Genomic DNA, 23,371 nt, shown 5'->3' on the forward strand with positions numbered 1-23,371 from the left:
TGGAAATGACAGAGCAAGTCAAACAGCGAGAAAAATAAGGCTTTGCCTCAAAAAGAGGGAAAAATCACAGAACCAAAGGCAAGGGAGTGAAACGGTCCTGGCAGAACTTGCTCTCCTTCTATTCATTTTGGGGCACTGGGGGCAGCCGTTAGTTGGAGAGACAGGAGATTAGGTTTGTCGGTATCTTCTCCCAGCCAGAGGTCCCTAACTGAGCCACCCCTGCCCCCCCTCAGTGCTGCCTTAGAGGCACCCCTGCCCGGCTCCTCTAACACCCCCAAGCCCAGGTGACTCTCTCTATGCGCCTCCTAATTGCAAGTTTAGGGGGGTCCTGAGGTGTTTCCGTGCTCACCGTGCCCAGGTAAACCTTTCTTCCTTTAATGCCCTCTGGCTTTAGACCCGAGTTATCATCCTGACACTTCCATCCAGGCACCTGGTCCGCAAGGTGAGCACATTTCTCCCCATTAAAGGTTAAATAGTGCGTTCAGGTTGCCGGATGGTAGGAGGAGCTGTGAGGAATTTGCTTCTCCGTTTCTGTGTCACACACAGGCATCAAGATGACCCAGGCTAAGCCCCCATTTAGCAAACCTGGAGATGGCAGCAGAGCCAAGGTAAGGCTTTTCTATAACATTTCCCAAAGTAGAACGGGGTGGCCAGAAACGCTACTCGTACTATCACATTCTAGTTTGTTTCCCACTTACTTAGTGGGGCCACACCTAAAACACAGCCAGAGGAGTGCAAAAAGGAATCAGGGCCCGGAGACCGCATGGTTACACTCAGCCCACTTTACTTTTCAAGGATTTCTTACGAAAATTGTCTTTCTTCCGAAAGTTGCCCCCAATTACCTGTTGATGCTGTTTTTCTGTGCTAACATCTGCCAGTCCTTGCCTTTGGCATTGGGGGTATCAAACGTAGCACAAATCCGCTGTCTGATGGAGTAGGGGATTTTGAAGGCTTTGGGGCCAGTCTGTGCAGGAAAAGTGCTGTCCTCCTGTGCAATGAAAGTGATGGTCTCTCTTTCACTCTGTGAACAAAACGAAGAAACCTTATTCAGATCGAGCTGAAACCGTTACCGATCGACGGATTTTTTTTTTTTTTTAAATAGAAAATCTGTGTTAACACACATGTGCAAAACGCTTGCCTGTTGTGTTGGACTCTATAAAATATATTGATAAGTCACTCTTTCTTCTAAGACAGTAAAGAACTTCTCTAGGAGCCTAATAAATTGTGTAGCGGAGATTTACAACAGCAGCTTCCACTCCGGGGAGTCATAATCACCAGCTTCCAACATCCAAAGACCTGGCAGGTGACAGAAAAATTTAGACTTTGGGGGCTCTCAGGGACAGATCTAGTAGCAGTAGGAAGAAGCTACCAAATGACAGATTTCAGCCCAGAGTAAGGAATGACCCTCGGAGGACAGTCATAACTGACCAGCGATGAATGGCTCATCAGAGGAGCTGGCTCCAGAGCACTTGGTGGGGGAGCTACAGAGTCTGATTCTACGTTCATCATCCTGAAGTTCCCCTCCACCCGTCCTAAAGTGTGCTTTTATAGTAAACAGTCTGGCCTTGTTTCAGGATTTAAAAATCACTTTGGTAAAACAGAGCAAGCCATGAGTTAGAGGTAACACCTAGACCAGCCTGGTAGTGGTATAGCCCAGAAGGCTCCCAAGTACTGTCTGCCCACCACACTTCTGACGTAAAGCCATCCAGTGAGGATTTGCTATCTTTTTTCTTGTTTTTGAAACAGAATCCACTTCATTGCCCTGGGTAGAGTACCATGGCGTCACAGCTCACAGCAACCTGAGATTCTTGGGCCCAAGTGATCCTCTTGCCTCATTCTCCCAAGTAGCTGGGAATACAGGTACTCATCACAACACCCAGCTATTTTTAGAGACAGAGTCACACTCTTGCTCAGGTGTGATCCACCTGCCTCGGCCTCCCACTGTGCCTGGCCTGAGGATTTGCTATCTTAGTTCATCACAGCAACTCTAAACTCGTGTCCAACATGAAATCACACAGAAATTTGCCGGATTGTCCCGGCTGCTGCTAAGTTCAGGTGTACTAACAAAACTTTAAGGACTGCAAAATATCTTACTGAATCACCCCCAGAATTCTAAGACAAAAGGGACTCTACGGATGCAATTAAATTCCCAATTCAATTGACTTTGAATTAATCAAAAGAGCAATTTTTCTGGGTGGGACTGACTTCATCAGCTGGTCTTAAAAACTGAGAAGAGAAGGTTCCCATCTGGGGACATCTTTTCAGCTGGCCTAGAAGAAAGCGAATGGCCCGCTGTGAACTGCACTAATGGATTTTGGGGTCGGGGGATGCAGCCGGGAACTGAGGGGCTGACAGTGTCCCCTGGCCAACTGCCAGCCAGAACATGGGGACTTCAGTCCCAGAGCTTCCAGGAACCGAACCAGACGAACAACCTGACTAAACATGGAAGAGGACTCTGAGCTGCAGAGAAGAGCGCGTCTAGCCAACACCTTGGTCTCCGCTTTCTAGATCCTGATCTGAGTACCCAGTTGTGCCACGCCTGGACTTCTGACCTGCAAGAGCTGTGGGGTAATACATGGATGTTGTTTTGTGCTGCTAATTGAGGTGATTTGTGATGGAGCAAAACAAAACTAACACCAGGGAGTAATCAAAGCAGCACATCCTAGATGGGTGGTTAAAGTCTGGGCTGGTTAGAACTGTTTCAGCTCCAAGAAGCGAGCCTTTGTGTTGAGAAAAGGCAGCGTGCTGGGTCCTCCGAGGCAACCCACGGCCTTCCTGCCCTGCCCTTCCTTGCAGTCCTGCCCTGAATGTCTCCTGACCATTATGTGTCTTCCTCATGTGGGCACCACAGCCAGGGGCAGGGAGGGGGCCCTTCACAGCTAGTGCTAGGCCCACATAACCACATAAACCATCAGACTTCGGGAGTTCAAAACAGAACTGAGAAAGCCCGTTGATGCAGAGATTTCACTAACGACTGATAATACATGTCCTCTTTGCGTGACCATTTAACACAGTTACATTGGAAGGTTGTGTTTTGGAAACAATGTTTTAACCCAGTGTTTCCAATAGGACAGCGGCCAAACACATTTGAGAAATGCTGCCTCTGACAGCCTCTTCTCGGAAACTCAAGATACACGTTGTCATAGTAAACAGATGCTACTTACTGGTTTTAGTTTGATTCTGGGAATATTACACAACAATTCTCATCAAAGCTCTTCTAGTATTTAGTCTAACAGAAAAGCATGCTTGTAAGAACCACGAAGACCTCACTTTGGATTAAGACACACCCTCCCTAGCTCGGTTAAGGACGATGCTACATTAACTGCTTCAGCCTCAATTTCCTAATCAGTCATCTGCATTTTTAAAAACCTCACAGAGGTTATGGAAGTTTGTGACGTAGCTGAAACTAGAAATCTGATGTCCTGGTAACTATACTAGCACTTACCTCACTACATCACCCTGCTTCAAGACAAGTACCAAGAGCTCCCCAGAGCAGGGTGGCTGAAGAAAAAATCCTCTAAGGGACATGACCATCATGTTCCAGGGATTTACAAGAGGAAAGACTTCATTGGGCAAACACTTAAGATGACCTTGAAGGATAGGTAAGTATCAGGTGAACAGAATTTTGGTGGCTTGGGTAGTTATGGTAGGCAGAATGGACATGTCTGTTCTGATATACTGCATGGTTATAAAATAAACCAACTCAGCCCCTGTAACTGCTTAAAATAGGTTACAAGATATGTCATTTTTTATCATGGTTTGTAAAATTTCTTCTAGGATCTAAAAATGCAAATCAAGAAGGAATTGCATATTTTCTGGCTTAAGAGTATGGTATAAACTGGAGGGAAATTAAAAAATAATTCTATGCAAGTTAACAGCGTTACCGGTCATTGCGAAATGACACCAAAGGGCATTAACCCCAGGAGAGGAAGCTTGCCAATAAAACTGAAAATATTAAAAGTGTCTAGGCAAAACACTGCACGAGGCAGAACTGACTCAGTTGACTAAGCTCTGTCACTACTGTTGGCAGAAGAACCACCTTGATGTAATGGTGTCTTCAGAAAAAGCTGGACAAAGTAGTCTTATCCGAAGGTGAATAAAACATGACATGAGCCTGAGTCTAAAAATAAGTAATTTTTCAATTTGCTACGCTTTACTAGGTAAGCCCCCACTTCCTTCTTAAGGTTTCCAACTTTAAATATTTTCTATGCATAAGGATGACACTTTATGTAACATTTATGAAGCATTCTAAAAGACATCTGGGCCAAGGAGTGAGAGTCCTGTAAGATACATCACGTTTTCTGATTGTTTAAATTAAATATGCAGAGGCACGGTAGATTTTCATGCTCTGCACATCTCAGATAAGCGCCTGCTACCTGGTTAGCTCAGGGAGTTGTAAATCGACGAGAAATTGTAAAGTATTCTATTTTGTAACAGACAGATTATCCCCCAACTTCCACCACTTCTGGAAGAGTGCTGCTTGAAGGGAAAATTGTAACATGCAAGATTCCCAGTTAATTTTTTTCTACTGAAAAATAAAGATTCGTTAACACTACGTTAATAAGGAATGATGAAATAAATCACTCGGGGATTCTTCTCTTCAATATTTGGCCATTGTAGATGGGGGATACTGTTGCTTTATACAGTATCGGTTGGCAATGATCATAAGATAACTTGATAGGGTTAAATTTAAGAAGAATCAAGCTACCTCTAAAGATTGACACAATAATGGCCACTCTAAAGAGTAAAAAAGACATACTGGTCACTGTAACAATTTTTAAGTGTAAGAATGATGTGAAGGATTACCGCGGTGATTTTCAACCTGTGAGCTGTGAGAGGATCTTACGCTTGCTGTGAAAAATTTTAAAGATAATTAAGTTATTTTTGAAAGAGGTTTAAAGCACAGCAAGTATATATTTTTTTACTCTTTTTTTGTCAACATAACTTATGGGTGACATGAAAGTTTAACTACAGATTCAAGTGTGCTGTGGGACAAAACAGTTGAAAAACACTGGATTAGAGGCATGAAAGGATATGATAAATGGTATACTGAACATACATCATTGCATTGAGAAATTTAAAATTCATAATATATATCTTAAGCATTGATTTTAGTTTCATCCTATTGATCTCATCTATATTTAAATATCAATTTTATATATCTTAAAGATTGATTTCTGGAGCTGGGATGTTTGTCCCTAGTTCCTGAACCCCCAAAGACAAGGCTTCTATCATGGTCAAGGCCCACAGGTAAGGCTAAGAATAAATTAGAGCGCCTTGACTGGGTTCCGCAAGGAGCGTCCCATGGCTGTCAGACTTTGATAACTTAATAGCTCCATGATCTTGGGTAAGAAGGCTGAGCTCCTGGAGAACAGACTTGTGATGGTTATAGGACACATGTGAAAGCTAATGGAAACATACCTGAAATATAGCAGCTTTCAAAAGTTATTAGTCTTCTTCTGACATAGAAAATGAGATCAAATTAGACTTGTCTAAGAAATAAAGTTTATCACAAAGTGACAGAAACGCACAGGAGGACTGGGCCTAATCTCGCAGTAATGCTTGAAGCAATTAATTACCGTGCTCCTAGATGGGATCAAAGGGTTAATAAAGCTTCTGGAATGCTGCAGCCCTCAAATTGGAGACTGTAGCCTAACAAGGGATATCTAAATATTAATCTGATATTTGCTGCCCAGTATTGAGAGACACTGTGATGTTACCCTCTTCAAGTCATTTCAAAGTGACTGTAAACTTCTGAAGCATTAGAAAAGAAATTGGAGAATAAGGGCTAAGACTCAGTTTCTCAGTTATTTGCTGATTTTCCTTTCATGCACTTCAAGAGTTTATTTAAGCAAGGAGCAAAAAGCCCAGCCCTTGCCAGCCCTCCCTTATTTCTCTGACATAGAGATCCTGTAATTGCTGAAGTTGGTCACCAACATGTGGGGGCCTTAAACAACAAACTTCCAGACCTGGCGTTCCTTTGCTGGTCTGTTGCCAGGGATTTAGGGCCCTCTGATCAGAGGTATTTTTGGGGTCTGCCTTCTCATGCTTACTTCTGAACACCAGCTCTTCCAGGACTTTCTTTATTTTTAAAACTTTCCTCCGTTTTCCATTTTACTTTGAAATGTATTGTGTTAAATATGCCATGGCTGTTCAAAAGAAAGGCTCTAAAAATATCCCACCCCAGGTTTCTGGATCTACCTTCTCCAGCAAAACTACTTTAGCACATAATGCTAACTGGCAATAATGAATGCTAATGCTACACAAACATGTCAGTTAAGGCAGCTGTCAATTGAAGGCACAAGCCTTCAGAGAGCCCCCTCCTCTTCAGAAAAACCATTTGGGAAATTAGCCATGCCCATTTGGCATAAACAATGAATTAAAATGAGAATGGAGAGACATGATCATGCTATACAGCTACAATTAAAAAAAAAGTCCTGCAATTGATTTATATGCATAGGAACACGTTGAACCTTCTGCCTAAATTAGTAAACCTATATTATTTATATATTAATGACTTGTAGATGTGAATGATAAAAATGTGTATTTTCTTATTCTAGCCAGGAGTGACCTTGAAACCGCTCAACAAAAGCATCACACCCCACAGCTACTGTCCACCGCTACCCCTGCGTAACTATTCAGGGTACTAGTCTGTACTTTATAAGTTTCACATCCAAAGCCATGAACTCACTATGTGGGTTAGGGCAAGTCACAACCAGGGTCTGCCATGAGGTGTCTTTTGGCAAAGGCTCCTTGTTTGAGTCCCAATTTTAACTCCGTCCTACGATAGTGGTACAACCTGGACAAAGTCATTTTCCTTCTCTGCACCTGGTATGGATAACAGCAGGAGGTCATTATCAACCCCGTTCTTCCACCACAGAGCTGAAGGGTCTAGGTTGATGAAGGTGGATGTGCTGAACCCTGAATCTGGAGAGCAGGGGAAAAGGTGAGAAAAGGGCCCCGGCCCCGAAGGTGAAATAACATATACACGGGCCCTGACTTCTGGGAAACGAGTGAGAATCAGCAGAAATGTGGCCTAACAGTGTGACCTTTGTGCCTCTTTGTGGTGTGCGTCTCAACTGTACCAGATGTCGTCAGCCCACGGTGAATCCCAGCTGGCATTCCAAGTCTAATGTGGACCCTGAGACTTCTTATGGTTTTATGTATAAAAAGCTCTGGATCAGTTCCTTCTCCAAAGGTCCTTCCACAGTTTACATAAGCTCTCTGATGCCTTGAGTTTTTCTCTGTTCAATCTCTCATCTGAGAAAACATTTATTTTCCCTTATTATTAAATGATAATGATGTTTAAGAGTTCGTGCAATTTGAAGCTCTTTCAGAACCCAAATAGCACGGCTGAGATAGGTATGGCATGATTATTCCTACTGTCCTTTATACAGGGGGTCAGATGACCTGTAGATGACGGACTCACCTCCAGGATGGACGTCTGTACTTGGAGGATTTGCTCATGGCCTTTGAGCTGCCGGATGCAGATTTTGCAGGACAGCTGGGTGGTGGTGGGCGTGTAGCGCTCCAGGGAGAAGGCACAGTGCAAGGGCTGCCGGTTACTGCACCACACGCGGGAGAACGGGACTTCCTGCAGGGAAGACAGGACAGGAGAGAGGGGTGCGTGTGCAGAAGCCGGCTGAGATGCACGACAGCCAGGAGAGACTAAAGAACAACGATTAGTCTGATGATGGCGGCGCTGAGCGCAGCAGAGATAACTGCCTAAATGACTTTGGTGGGATTGTTAGAGGAACAGTGTTCCAGCATACGCCAAGCAGCACACAAGTAATTAATGTCAATTCCAACTGATAAAATTTGAATTCCAAACCATGCCACAAGAGCTCAGATCTTACTTGGTGACACACACAATTAGAAAGAATACCGTCAAAAATTAATCGTTTTTTTTTCCACTTTAAAAAAATACATCCTTTAGAAGACTCTTGTGGTCTATCCTTCTACCTAAGCCTAAGGTAGGGAGAGATCTTCTCACTTAAATAAAAATAATGCTAAGGAAATGAAAAGTTGTCCCACACCACAAACTCACACAGAATGGTGTGAGAACACAGTATTGATAATGTAGTGAGCATAAAAATTAACATCTACTGTGGTATCACAACATCACACACATATACACACATCCCAGAGAGAGACACAGACACACTGGGCCACCCTTGGGTGACCGAGTTTGCCAGCTATTCTCTCCTCTAATTTGTCCATTCCACAGTTATGTAAGAGGCCTACTAATGGCTGGCATGGTACTAAGATAAACAATAAGAAACAATAACATATCAAGTTTGGTTCTCATTTTCAAAGGACTTACAGACAATTGACTGGCAAAAGTAATTTTTACCAAATGAGGTAGATTATAAAACCTATACGGATACTCATTTTCCCAGCATTAGCTGGTACTTGTTATCAATTGAACTGTGCTCAAGCATTTTACAAAAACACAAAGTAGAAGTCACTGGCATGGATGCAGAGAGAAAGGAATACCTGCATATTGTTGACTGGACTGCAAATTAGTAAGACTTCTATGGAAAACAGTATTGAGATATGACCTGCCATTTGGTTTAGCAACCCCACCACTGGGTGTCTACCCAAAGGAAAATAAATGATTCTAGTAAAGAAACCCCTGCACTTGAATGTTTATCGCAGTACAATTCATAATTTCAAACATGTGGAATCAACTCAGGTATTCATTCTATGAGTGGATTAACAAAATGTGATGTCTGTATACCCTGGAATACAATGCAGTCATGAAGAAGGATGACTTAATGCCTTTTGCAAAAATTTGAACGGACCTAGAGACCATTATCCTAAGTGAAGTATCTCAAGAATGGATAAACACCACAGGAACTCACTATTGAACTGGAACTAACTGATGAGCACACATGTGCACAGAGGGAAGTAAAGCTTGGTGGAAATCCGGCAGGGGGAGAGGGGAGGGATGAGAACCTATCTAAGGGGTCCAATGAACACCGGCTGTGTGATGGGCACAATTATAGCATGACTCAGCACTATAAAAGTGATCCATTTAACCAAAAATATTTATACCCCCATAACACTTTGAAATAAATCAGTCACTGAAATCTTTCATGTACTAAAACATCTCTCCTTACTCAGATGTAGCCAAGGGCACTTCCCAAGGACCACAGATCCCCAGCCTCTAGTACTCCTCACCCTCACGTTCCCCCATTAATTTGCTCTTACCAGTTGCTAAGAATACAATTCCCTGCAAAACTGAAAAGTGACAAAACATGAATCAAGTCTGGAAGTTTGGGGCCCTGGAATGTGGCTGGTGATGAAGCTGGCGCGTGTCAGGAGACCGAGGGCCGGGTGAACACTTGAAGAGGGCGGGCCAGCTTTACAGGAAATACAGAACATTCACTCCCATCATGCATCTCGGCATCAAAGGTAAGACTTTTATGGGTTGTTTTGTTTGTTATTCATCCTGAAGCAAAGGGAAATCAATGGATTTTCATCTCAAGAAGTACAGGAGGAGGCCTACAGGTGTGACACCGCCTGGTGTTTCCCTGATGTCATTCCCGTGTAAGATGTGAGCTGTAAGTATCCAATATTATCTCTGCTATTCTCTGTTCTCTCCTACATGGCAGAGACTGGAAGCCCACCCTCTTCGTTTTACAGACACCCGTGAGAGCAGAGAGTCCATCTGTCCGTTCTGCTAGTGAGAGGCACTCGTGCTGTATTTGGAATGGAGAAGAGGTGAGGAAGGCATCATGGCTCCCCTGCCATCTGCAGGCTTACAGGCTGTTGCTGACAGAACAAGAAAAGCGTGCAGGGACTTCTGGTCGCTCCGACTTGCTTCTTTCCTCCCATCACTAGAGGCTTTCTCTGACCTTGGCTCCTCCAAAGGTTTTGCAAGCACATAAATCCTTTAATAAAATATCTCCTTGGTTGAAATACCTTGAATGCTTTCTGTTTCCTTGACCAAACAATTCTCTTCGATTTGAAGAAGTTGTCTTGGAAACCAGTAGGAGTTGGGGAATGTTGAAAGGTGCCACTATAGGTTCCTCAGGGAGGCTGTCACCTGGGACAGTGCTGGGAGCAACACCAAGCTAATAATCACCCAGGGAGCTGCCAGTTGTATCACCTGCTGACCGCACGGGGCCAGCTCATGGTATCTCTTTCCCGTTTTCTTCTAATACAGAAAGTGTTACTTACAATCTCTCCTTCCTTCCTGTAGTCCACACTGCAGCACAGGGCACTTCTGACTGATGGGGGGCTCCTGGCAACTCTTAGCGGAAGTCACTTTCCCTAAAACACTCCCAAACCGTCTCTCATCGGAACCATAATGTGCACACACAAGTCCTGCCATTTCTCCTTGTTGTCTAATCTGATTCTTTCCCTTTTTCTCCTCCTGAGCCTCCTTTCATGTCGCACACCAGAGCACACCTTCCTCCACATCTCCACCTCCTACACCTCTCTGCCTACAAGGTCCCACCTGCCCACACAGGCCCAGCTGCCACATCCCCGTGGAAGGCTCCAATGACATCTCTGGTATCTCATTCTGCTCAACCCTGTAAACACAAGGCTAAGCACTACAAATCATTTTATTTGGCCTTTGCTTCTGTGGCAATTTTACCTTTGGAAAACTGAGTACAACCATCTCTCTCAAGGACGCTCTTGTCCAATCTTCTGACGTCCACCACACTCGGTAGGGCTGACTGCAGTAAACTACTCATGCATCCTGGCTTCCGTCTCTACCAGACAGAGCTAAGGATGGGCTTGATGACAGAGGGGAACAAAAAGCAGCTGACTGGTATTCTTCAGGGACAGCATCATGGTCTTTTACCTCCAAATGGGAGTGACCAAGCCACCTAGGAACTCTGCTTTTATTACATGATTTCTTTCTTTGGGGGGAGGATAACACTGGCCCCCTGGAGACTGCCATGTTGAACATACTCTCCTGTCTGGCTTCAAAGACTTTCATCCTCTGTTGTCCTGGACTCATTGTCCCATATTTATTTTTTGAGACAGAGTCTCACTCTGTCACCCTGGGTAGAGTGCCGTGGCATCACAGCTCACAGCAACCCCAAATGCTTAGACTTGAGCATTTGTCTTGCTTCCGCTGCCTGAATAGCTGGAACTACAGGTGACCGCCACTACGCCTGGCTAGTTTTTCTATCTTTAGCAGAGATAGTCTCGCTCTTGCTCAGGCTGGTCTCAAACTCCTGAGCTCAAGCAAGCTACCGGCCTTGGCCTCCCAGAGTGCTGGGACTGCAGGCATGAGCCACTGTACCCGGCCTCTCCACTCTTTTCGTTAGCCCTCAAATGAACTATCTTCTTCAAACCACTAAATTTCTGTAGATTCACTTTCTTTGCATCATGCTTCTCAATAAAAGTAACTATAACACAGGGCTCTGGTTAACAGGTGCCTTTGCCTAACTGAGCGAACTGAGTAGGGTTTTGTTTTCTAAATCGGAAATTGAGTCACTGTAGTATAAGGCAAGGGCATGGACTCCAGGGAAGGCTAGAAAGGGACAAGTTCAAGGTCCATCTTAACACATTAACTGCCATGTGAACTGTATTTAACAGAGGCTAGTTTGGGGCCCTGGGCCTCGTGAAGCATATACAACTCACACATTTCTTGACCTAATAAAACATGGAGGCCCCAAGGAAAAAACACTTTTTTTCTAGTGTGATAGTCAATGTTTAAGCAAACCTACATGTTCTGCAATGGATTTGATGCTCGGTAATGTTTTGCCTTCCTAAGAAAATGGCACTGGCTACTTATTAAAAGTGTCTCCTCTGGTCTCAGTTGCTGGTTTTCTGTATATTCTTCTGAAAACACTAGAAGAAAAGTTAAGAAAGTAATACCCGCTGCAGAGATACTTTTTCCTTTCTGAAAGACATGAGGATTAACAGAGACACACGAAATCCTCTCTTTCCATTCCACTACACACAATCAAAACATTTTAAAAGTCTGATTTTAAGACAGTATCAAAGGAATATTTTTTATTGTTGACTTGAGTAGCAGCTGCCAATAGGGCTCAACAAAACATTTAAAAATAATAGAATTAGAAGCACTGTGATTAGTGCGTTTTCAGGGCAATCATCTTTGCTTTCATGTATTCAACAAACAAACAAAAAAACCCCAAAATGACAACAACAAACCCCCCCCCCCCAACACGCTCACTGAGCTGCGAGGCACTGTGTGGAGACTAAAAGGAGAGGACAAAGTATGGCAAAGCTATGGGTGTTTAAAGAATTCCGGAACTGTTTTCATTCTGATTCCCATTATAATTAGGTTCCTAGAAGATGGAGAGAATGTAAATCAAATTCTAGCAGGAGATAGACACTGGGTGCTCCAAGATACACAGCGGGCTGGAAAGACAGCTGCTTTCATTCTAGGGAGGTGACAACCTGACTGTGTGTTTTGCTGAATCTAAAAAAATAAATTAATAATTGATTGTGCTATATTTACTGCGGCTTCCCCACCCCGAAGGCAGCAAGGAGTAAAGGAAAGTGTGATTTAGTAGCTCTCAGGTCTCAGCAACCGACTGAGAGCAGGGTTATTTACCTCCCAAGGGAGGGTTGCTAATTCTTCAGCAAGGACAACAGCGTATCCTTAATCGCAGCAGGGTCTTAAAGCCTGAGAAGAAAACAGGGAATAAAAAATTGTTTATTCAGGGAGACCAGCCTTGTAGGCCTCAGTTTCTCTTTGAACTAAGGCCATTGGGTGCTACTGACATAGCCTTCAACTACCTCTCACCCATCACAGCTGGCTTCATAGGCAATAGGGTTGTAGCATAACATTCCATCAGGTATAATCCTCCAGAACCCAAACCAACAAAATTTAAAATCTAGTAGGTCTTTCTACCTATACATAAGTTCCCATCACTTAGCTCTCTGGACCCAAACCTGAACTCACACCATTCCAAACCCTGCAGTCTGTTGATGTCTGATAGGGCAAATGCGCTGCGCACTGGGAACCTTCCCAGGAAAGTCCACCTTTCTCAAAGAATACAGGGAGGTTTCAGGTAGAGTAGGGTTTAGGTACCAGCTGTCACATGTCATCTCCCAGGCTCCTGATTTGATGTTAGAGAGAGAGAGAGGAAGGAGCAGAAGACGATGCTTCCAGGGGTCTCCCCCGGATTAAGCAGAAGGTGACGGGGAGATTCACCCACCGAGGGAGAGACGTACACATAATATCAAGATTTGTGTGGTTTCCTCTCTTCACAATAGCTCTCTGGGATGACCAGAAAGAGGTCCTGTCAGTTCGAGGCCACTAGCGCCAATGAAAAGCCAGTCTCCATCATTCATGCCAAGAATGACACATCACCTTCTACGTGACCTTCACGAGGCGGACACGGGCCCCCCAGAGTGCCCACGCCTAATGCCCAAAGTAAACACAGCACGTTCCCACAAACAGAGGGATTTCTGTGATGAGAGGGGCAAGGAAATTGGTGGTGGCGGGGGGGGGTGAAGGAAAAAAAGGGATAGAGTATAAAGCCGTTCGGGATAACAAAAATAAAGTGGAAAAGAAAACTCAGCGACAATCTTCTTGATGCAGAGAAAATTAAATTGTTTTTCAGCCTTCCAAGACTATTTCAAATTACGCTCAATTACAATAGGCAAATATTTATACATGTTCACAACCTCTGCGCAAGCCAACCCATCCCAACAGTAAAGCTTGCTGGGTTTCCTTGCAGGCCACTGCCCTCCAGTTTTGGCTGGTCCTTCCGCATCCTTGGAGGTTGGCAGGGACTCAGCCCCCAAGCCTCTTCTGCCTGGGGCTGCCTTGGGTACCCCCAGGGTTGGAATTGTTGCTCAAGTGCTGCTCCAAGGTAATGGGGCTTTCATCTGAGTTTTTATCTCCGAGCGTTAAACTTAATAGTTCACTTTGGACTGAGTCACTTGCATTAGACCCAGTGAAACGAGGCCCTTATAACCTATAAAGATTAATGCCGAGGAATTTGCATGCCCGTCAGGACTTGTTTTAATAATACTCTCAAGTTCAATCTGGACCAGGAACTTTGAATCCTGCTTATTGTAAAACAAGGAGCTCTGTGTCTTGAACATCAAAAATAATACATTCAGGAAATGTGCTGAATGTGCCCTAACTCCCCACCCCCAAAACTGTTCAGACCCATGTGTTCATGCTAAAACTATACAGAGATAGGCAGATCCCATGGTGGTGAGAAGCCTGAGAAACTAACAGAAAAAGGGAGCCCTGTTCAGTTTGAAAATTCTCATTTTTAGAAGTTAGAAGGGTGGCTGGTGGTTCAACAACTTTTTCTAACTGTCATGAGTGGTCAAGGTTTTTTTGCGGGGGGGGGGATTCGCTTATTGTCATTCTGATACATTGGCATAGCTGTGAATATTTTAAGAAATATGAGTGCTGGGCGGCACCTGTGGCTCAAAGGAGTAGGGCGCTGGCCCCATATATGGGAGGTGGTGGCTTCAAACCCAGCCCTGGCCAAAAAAGAAAAAGAAACACAAGCGCTGCAAGAATGGACGGGTTAAAGAGCCCACAGGACTTTCCCGTTATGCTCGCGGACAGAACAAAGGAGCCTGAAGTGTCCCGTGATCCCAGGTGAACACGAGGCCACCAGAAGCTCTTCCAGAGTTAGGGAAAGTCCCATCACTAGAAGCAAAGATGACTCTGACTCAAGAACTACCGCAGACGAGCTGGCTGATTACGGTGACAGTGCTTGTCACTGTTTGATAAGAGATCTTTCCATGTGAAGTGCCCAGTCAAAATCCCTGAAAATAATCCAAAGAGATTCTGAGTCTCCCTGGCAGGTTAAAAAAACCTCTAATAAGAGACATGAGGACAGGAGCAGGTAAGTATCTTTAGGTATGTATAAAAGGACTCGACAAAAAGATTACTTGTCTTTGTTTTTCAATTTGTAATTCATGTTCCCCATCGGCTTGGCAGCAAGCGCTTCTTATATGAAGAACAAACCCTCTCGTTCTCAGCCGGCTGGCCACGGCTCTAACTCAAAATTAGCATCCTCAAAAGGCGTCTCACCAACATCCAGTTTGATCATGGCTAACTATGATTAAAACAAGGTCTCAGGATGAACTGATTTTCATAAAAGCAAACCAACACGCAAACCTTGCCCTATGTTGTTAAACTAGCATCTTCAACCGACGCTGCTCAAAGATTCAAGCAGGAGAGAGAACGAAGGTCACATTACCTGACCCGCAAGCACCTTCCCCCACCTGTTAGAGTCTTGTGACTCTATGACGAGGCGTGTCATTGCCTGTGTGTAGCAGCCCCGCTGTTACAGCTCTGTGACAACTCTGAGATGAAATCCACACTCTAGGGGAGGAGGGAAGCCAAGCGGCCCTGGCCAGGATTTGTGACTCGTTGGCTAAGGCAAAGCTGCTTCTGTTGGAAACCCATTTGGCTAGTACCTGGCATGCAGTGAACGGTTTAATTCTCCAGAGAAACGGCGGAATGTCGAGGACAGAGATCTGCAGGCTGAAGGTGTTCCCTCTGAAATGCAGCAGCTTCGGCTCCTCCAGCAGCTGTCCGCCTTGATGTCTTTCATCGGAAACCACTTCCTAGACGGGAAAAGGGAAACAGGAACAACGATGAAAAATGTTCTTCCTGTGGATGGACGCAGGTGCCCGCCCCCCTGTTTCTTCTGGAAATGGACCGACATCACCATGGACACGTACTTCTTGAGGCTCAGGAGCGAGTATGGAAAGGTGCTGACAAGAGACAACGGTTCTGTATTATTTGTTTTGCTTAGGTTTTTAAAGATGAGACCTCCCCTGCCCCTGTGCGGACGGTGGAGTTCCCATAGTTGGATGAGTTTCATTGTGACGGGACCAGAATCGAGGGGTACGTCTGTACTCAACCTGACACATCATCACATTTCACAATAATCGTATTACAGAAACAGCCTTCTCCCACTCTGCTTCAATTATTCTTCCCTATCACAGGCATTTTCCAATATCTATTTTTTTTTTTGGCTTCAAATAAATGTTCCAGAGTTCATGTACCGTGTTTATTTGTACACTGTTCATAAAAGTTATTATACCAAAAGGGCAAGGAAAAATAAGTTGTTGATCAAGTTATCTGTAGCTCAGAAAAAACAGCAATCCAATCCTGAGGTAAGTGTTCCTGTATCTTTCACTGAAAAATCTTTATCCACCATAATCTAATATACAAGCTCAATCCGCATACATTCTGTCGAGTAAACCTTTAATTGGTTCCAAATTTGTGGTGCTTAGAATTGTACTGGGGAGAAGAAAAAAGGAAATGATGAAACAAACACACGTTCTGTAAAATGCTACATGAGTCCATCTTCAGTGCTACTGATGATCACAGACCTCCTTAAATCCCTTTTCTTAAATCACCATTAATCAACTTTTCATTTCCTTGCAGTCAAAAAAAAAATACAAAAACTGAAATCTTTTATGTCCTATAACCGCCCCTGATTCTAAAACAAGATTGTAAACAGGTTCATAAATGCAAGAAAACTCACACTTCAGTGAACAGTGAGTACAAATGGCTTCACTGGTCATCTTATCCATCTCTTGTCTGTAATAAGTAGAATGACCTCAGCAAAAACATCGCTGAGAAGCTGCCTCCAACATTACCCTGCACGCACCTGCCCATGAACTGTCAGTAAGAGGCTAGTATCTTTCTTTCAGGATTAAATGACCCAGTCCCAATGTCATTTTCTCCATCTCTTTGGTACTGTGTGTGTGTGTGTATGGGGGGGTGTTTCGTGGGGTGCTCGGGTCAGTGCTAAACTTGCTGTGATTAAGGAAATGTTCTAGATCTGTGTTATATGATGGTATCCACCAGCCACCGTGGCTTTTAACCACTTAAAATGCGCCTAGAGTGACTAAAGAGCTAAAATTTTCATGTTAATTAGTGAAAATATCTACGTGCGATCAGCAATGACTATACTGGACAGTACCATGTCTATAAATACTAACACTGTGGATTTCAGAGTGGGGCATCGCAACATGCTAGCCAACGCCTTGGGGGGCCGTAGGGATGAAAGAAAAGGGAATTAATTCTAAATGTCCACTTCAGTGAGACATTAGGCCTTTTATGGACTCCGGTCACTGGTTTCTTCTGTTGAGATTGGTAAGTGTCCACCAGTGCCATAATTAAACTGGACGCTGAGCGTACAGAAATGAAAGTCTCTGCCACCGAGGAGCTAAGTGTCTCATGAGGGTCAGAACATCGGCGTGTGATCATCCTTCAGTATCTGAGTCTTACCATACATGAGTGCATGGGGAGTCAGGAAGACAGGCGTGCCTAACCCAGATGGGTGGACAGGCTGGGAAGGAGTCGGGATTACTGGAGGAGGTGGTATCTGAGCTGAACCTCTAAGTGAATATAGAAGCCAGTGACTTAAAAAAGAGAAAGACGGCATTCCAGACGCTGAGCGGGTGTGTACAGAGGCACGGTGGCCAGGCAGCCGACATAGAGGGGCAGGGGGGAGGCGTGTGGATGGAGAGGATGGAGGTAGAGGGCCGTGACCAGACCGTGAATTCTTCCTTGCCATGCTGAAGACTCTGCATTTTATCTTAATGTTGCTCTAGTTTTGAGTTGCATAAGAATCTTCTGGGGCCTGGACAGACTCCAAAGAGCACTAATCTTACAACCCGAAGGTGCGAGTTACAGGACTTTAATCACATTGCTGTGTGATCTTGGAAAAATTACTTCTTTAGGCCTTAGTTCCATACCTGGGTTTATTTATAACTAAGCAAAATAATTAATATGATAATATATTAACCTCTTTTTTTTTGCAATTCTGATGCAAGATGAGAAACAGGTCTGAGTTAGAAATGTGCTTATTAAAACTATATTAAAGCCTCAGTGTTATAAAAACAGTGTGGATACTTCTGACTATACTGTAACTGGGTTCTCCAAAGTATACCCCTTTTCTTTAGGTGGCCTTAACGAACTGGGAACTACCCAACACCACGAGATAAAGTGGCTCATTCAAGATCATGTGTGGCGCTAGGCTAACTTCATACTATGAAACAACACAGAACTATCGTAGTAGAAGGGAACTTAATAACTTAATTTTGATCACCAAGTCCCTTATTTACAGACAAATACATGCAGCCCACCCAAGAAAGTTCTTTGTCTAAAGCAGCGGTTCTCAACCTGTGGGCTGTGACCCCTTTGTAACAATGAAAATACATGGTGGCCTTAGGAAGGTTGAGAACCACTGGTAAAGCCACATGGTTAAGGGCAGAGCTAGGCAAGAACGGGCAACCTGATCACAGTCCAGTGTTTTTCCTCCTAAATTTTGCTGCCTTTTCTTATACTTTGCTTGATAATTTTTTTTAAAGGAGTCATGTGAAGGACAGACTGTTATTAAATCTGTCCCATAAATAATTTTTCAGTGGTGCAAAATTATGTATAAGATGACGTAATTCAGCCTACACATGATATTTACCCTAGAGTTACACATACTGTTGAAACCGTCTTTGAAATGAAGAATAAAGAATATTAGGGACTTAAAAAAACAGGTACCTACTTATGATTATCACAAAGGAAGTATCTTTTAATAAAAATTACTGCTTCAAGCCTCCAATTTTAAATACGACATGATTAATGTTTGCTTTTTTAGCTTAATACTTTAATCTGCACATATCGAACCAACTATATGCAATTAACAGTGTCTCGTAATCTTGCACAAAATATTAAGCAACTATAGTTATTCTGAAACAAAACAGTTATTAAAATGAAAAAGCCCAATAATGAACTAATCATTAGATTTATATATATGAAAAGGCACAAGTGGCTTCAGAGTTAAAGAAATAAACTCTTGAGCAAAAGCTTTCAAACATTATCCAAAGCCAAGCACAGTGGCTCATGCCAGTAATCCTGGCACTCTGGGAGGCCAAGACAGGAGAATTCCTTGAGCTCAGGATTTTGAGACCAGCCTCAGCAAGAGTGAGACCTGGTCTCTAATAAAAATAGAAAAATTAGCCAGGCATTATGATAGGCCCCTCTAGTCCCAGCTGCTCAGGAGGCTGAGGCAGGAGGATCACTTGAGCCCAACAGTCTGAGGTTGCTGTGAGCTGGGCTGATGCCATGGACCATGGCACTATAGCCTGGGGCAACAGAATGACACTCTATCTCAAACAAAACAAAGCAAAACATCACGATTATCCAAACACAGTGGATGGCACTTAACACAGATTTCCTAGTCATGCTTTGGCCTCGTACTCTCAGGAGCTGGGGGCTGACACCTGCAGGTATAAGCACTTCTCAGATGATTCTGCTGCCGAGCCAAGTTTGGAAATCAGTGATGCCAATCACTCTGCTGTGCACATGGATATGTCACCCCAAGACTGAGGTCTGATAGTCACTTGATTTTTCCTTCCTGCCTCCAAATGACAAGCAACTCCTGTTTAATCCCCGGTTCTGTGGTTAAATTGATATCTGAGCTAATGAAACAAGAAGATGGGGTCTGGCTGGATTCTTGTGTATAAAATGCACAGAAGGTGCTGGGTGGTGGTTTTTCTGGGGCTCTACTTCATCGTCTCACACTGGGGTGCAAGTTGTCCAGCTCTGGAAGCTGTGGCCAGGAGAGACCTGTGCTTCGTGCCTCACTGAGCTCTTCATGCTGATTGAATGAGACAGGCAGCAGTGTTTAGCTGTGCTGCGGGGATAGTAAAACAGGCCTGCAGAATTTACATATTTATGAGACAAAACTGTTTGAACTTACACGCACACACATCCATGCACATACACATTCACGCAAACAAATTATGTCGCTGTGGCGTTTTCCTTTAAACGCTTTACATGTACAGTATTTCCCAAGGTTGCATTATTGATAACATAAGAACTACATCTGGTGGAAATCCTTTGAAATTAAATTCTAAATCCTCATTAATGTTAAATCAGTAATGAGTAGTGAGACGTACCAAACAGGAGAGATGGCAGCAATGGTGGGGGAGGCGGGGGGGGGGCGGCAGAGGGGGGCTATTTGTTTTTTCTTTTTTCTTTCTAAGGTAAGAAGGAGCAAGCACTGAATTCCTTGCTCTCCCTGCATCAAGGTTTGGTTGAGCTGTATGTGTGTGTCAGCATGTAATAAAACACAATAACCAAAAACCAGGTCTTAAAATGTTACTGCTTCAAAAATATATCACCGTGCTTCAACCTTTGGTTTGAATTTATCAAAGGAAGGCGATGTCAAACACTCGCACATCAAATAGCAACTCTAATTATTACAGGAACACAGACGGGGAAAGGACGAGGAGTCCTTGGGTCTTTCTCTTCCCTCACCTGTAGGTAGATGACATCTTAATTTTTTTAAAAAAAATCTGAGGTGATTTAATTTTCCGTAGAGATGGTTTTAGATGTATTTAGCAGAACATATCTTTGAAAATCTGAAACTAAATTAATTATGTCTTTGGCAAGGTACATGAAATGTTTTTGTTTTTGTCATTCAGAGAAAATGCCACTTACCACTCAGAAACGCTCCCCCAGAGCACATGAGAAGCACAGGGAGGAGTTGGGGAGGCCCACGGGAAGGGGGACAGGATTCAAAAGGAAATGCTTCTGCGGTGGCTCACGCCTGTAATCCCAGCACTTGGGAGGCCGAGGTGGGTGGACTGCCTGAGGTCACACATTTGAGACCAGTCTGAGCAAGACCCTGTCTCTAAAAATAGCCAGGAATTGTGGCGTGCGCCTGTAGTCCCAGTTACTTGGGAGGCTGAGGCAAAAGAATTGCTTGAGCCCAAGAGTTTGAAGTTGCTGTGAACTGTGACATCACAGCACTCTACCGAGGGCGACAAATGAGACTCTGTCTCAAAAAAAAAAAAAAAAGTTTCTATTTTGTTACTGAAATTCCCTAAAGGAATTTTCTTTTGGTGAGGCCATCATCTTGCTTGGCCGCCAGCCAGTTCTGAGAGGACTGGGGAGTCGATCTGGATGCCACCCTTCCTGCAGGTCTTCCAGTGAGGGGGTGGGGAGGCTTCTAAGTGTTTTATGGGATGCAATTTCCCAGTTAGATGTGAAGTGAGAAATGCAACCATGACCTTGAATTCAGCTTCTTTCTTGGTTAAAAGCATATCCCCCTGGATGAAGGCTCAACTATAACTTGAACATAATTTACCTTAGAATTGAAAACATGTAACCTAAGCATTTGTACTCTTGTATTAATTTGAAATTTTTTTTAAAAAAGGAAAAAAAGACAAACTGGCAAGCTGTTAGGGAATGACATAGAAAACAATATGGGGGGGGAGAGTGAAGGGAGGGAGTTTGGAGGGATCACTTCTGAGGTTTATCTTACAGGGGTACAAGTGAATCTTTCTAAGAGTAGAATATGAACGTTTTAAAACAATAATTGAGAAAATGACATGAAGGCTGTGTTGACCAGTTTGATGGAAGTATTTTGGATTGCATGTGAAAACCCCACACTGTACCCCAGAAATGCATTAATGTACATAGTTACCATTCAATAAAAAAACAAACAAACAAAAAAAACAATATGGGAATTAGTTTTAGTTTCAAAAGAACAGCAAGGGGGCAGTGCCTGTGGCTCAAAGGAGTAAGGCACCTGCCCCATATGCCAGAGGTGGTGGGTTCAAACCCAGGCCTGGCCAAAAACTACAAAAGAACAGCAAGACTTATTCAAGTAAAATATTTATATTAATATCATGCAACTGCCACATTTTATCTGTGTGACCAGTAGCACGTTCTAAACAGCAGCTGCTGGAGAAATACACAAAAGAAATGTATCAGGCCCAGGGAAAACATAATTTTTGTATTCCAGCTATTAAGGTTTTTTTTCTCTCAGGCCTCACATTTCCCCCCAACTCTCATAGGATATGACGTTTTCACATGCTTTGCAAATTCATAGTTAAATCGGGCACCTTTTTGACCTGGCTAAACCTGTACGGACATCTGAACTGCTTTGAAAGGTAGAACCACACATTGTTGGCATTATCATCATGATTTTTTAAAGTATCAGTTTCAAATTACTGTATATGAAATTAAATTACAATAGCAATTAAAAAAAAGGAGCATGGTTCTAGTTGGGCACCTACTTGTTATCATTTCCTCGAGATGCACCACAGTAAGTACAGCAGGAGTGTCGACTGTGGCTGTTACCCACTTCCTAATCACAATGACAATTTCATTGCAACGACAGCTAAAGCAAATTCCAGGACGGGCAGTTTCTGCAGAAATACTCAATATTTACTAATTTGATTAAGAAGTCAGAGTTCTATGAGATTTGAAGAAAATATCACCACTACACACTACATTTTCAAATAAGCAGGGGGGGAGAGGTGAAAAGTTAATTTAAAAGTTCAAAAAGTGAACTGTTGCTAAGTCTTTCTTAAGAGTGGATCCATTTTAAGGAATCAGAAACTCATTTCCCCTCTAATTAAACATCACATACAAAGCCATAAAAATATAACACTGATGATTTAGAATATTAAGATGGTAAAAGTGAATCTGTGCAAAAGGCCCTGAACACATTCAGCCAACTACAAACTCAGAAAGCAAAGAACAAAGAGTAAAGGGTTGTTTTCTGGCCTAGGAAGTCTCAGTTTGGAAAAGCGACTCATTTTGTTGAACGTCTATGTAGGTCAGAAAGTCATTCAACCAAGGCTGACGATCTCTCAGGACCCCCCAGGGGAAGAGCAGCTTTTCTGCTCATGACAGCTGTCACATACATCCTGTCAATAACAAGTACAACTAAACCCAACTTTAAAATCGGTTTTATTTGGCATAATAGGGGAGAGACTGAATCTCACTGGAGGTAAAAAAGGTTAGGACAAGTGGAGTCAGAGGTATTTCTACTGGAAAACATTTCTCTAAAGCAGAATTAGAGTTTTGCTAATTTAAGAGATGCCTTAAATAATGAGGAAATAAACATATTTGGATTCAATTAGAGAGAGAAATTCCTTTGCCCTAGAACTAGATTACCTTTCTTTCCTGCACTGTTGGTGGGAATTTAAGCTAATACATTCCTTTGGGAAAGAAGTTTGGAGAACACTTAGGGAACTAAAAGTAGACCTGCCATTCGATCCTGCAATTCTTCTACTATATATACAGATGACCAAAAATCATTTTACAACAAAGATATCTGCACCAGAATGTTCGTTGCAGCCCAATTCATGACTGCCAAGTCATGGAAGAAGCCCAAGTGCCCACTGACCCATGAATGGATTAATAAACTGTGTATATGTACAGCATGGAATATTTTGCAGCCTTAAAAAAGATAGAGACTTTACTTCTTTTATATCTACATGGATGGAACTGGAACATATTCTTCTTAGTAAAGTATCTCAAGAATGGAAGAAAAAGTATTCAATGTACTCAGTACTGTTCTAAAACCAATATATAATCACCTGTACTTCCACATGAAAGATAAAACACTATTTGGCAGTGCCTGTGGCT

At 43.2% G+C, this 23,371-nt stretch overlaps 1 protein-coding gene across 1 annotated transcript in view; it reads right to left on the bottom strand.

The window, feature by feature from the left end:
- Positions 1 to 23,371, bottom strand: part of UNC5D (unc-5 netrin receptor D) — a 578,354-nt gene that overhangs the window by 13,479 nt on the left and 541,504 nt on the right. Inside the window, exons 14-16 of the mRNA XM_012809266.2 lie at positions 15,388 to 15,537; positions 7,430 to 7,594; positions 843 to 1,021 (exon numbers count right to left, since the gene is read on the bottom strand). Of these exons, the coding sequence (XP_012664720.1) occupies positions 843 to 1,021; positions 7,430 to 7,594; positions 15,388 to 15,537 (494 nt within the window). The remainder of the gene's footprint in view (positions 1 to 842; positions 1,022 to 7,429; positions 7,595 to 15,387; positions 15,538 to 23,371) is intronic.

The sequence above is a fragment of the Otolemur garnettii genome, unplaced genomic scaffold (genome assembly GCF_000181295.1).
Source record: "Otolemur garnettii isolate 467f Iridium unplaced genomic scaffold, OtoGar3 scaffold00102, whole genome shotgun sequence".
NCBI classification, from domain to species: Eukaryota; Metazoa; Chordata; class Mammalia; order Primates; family Galagidae; genus Otolemur; species Otolemur garnettii.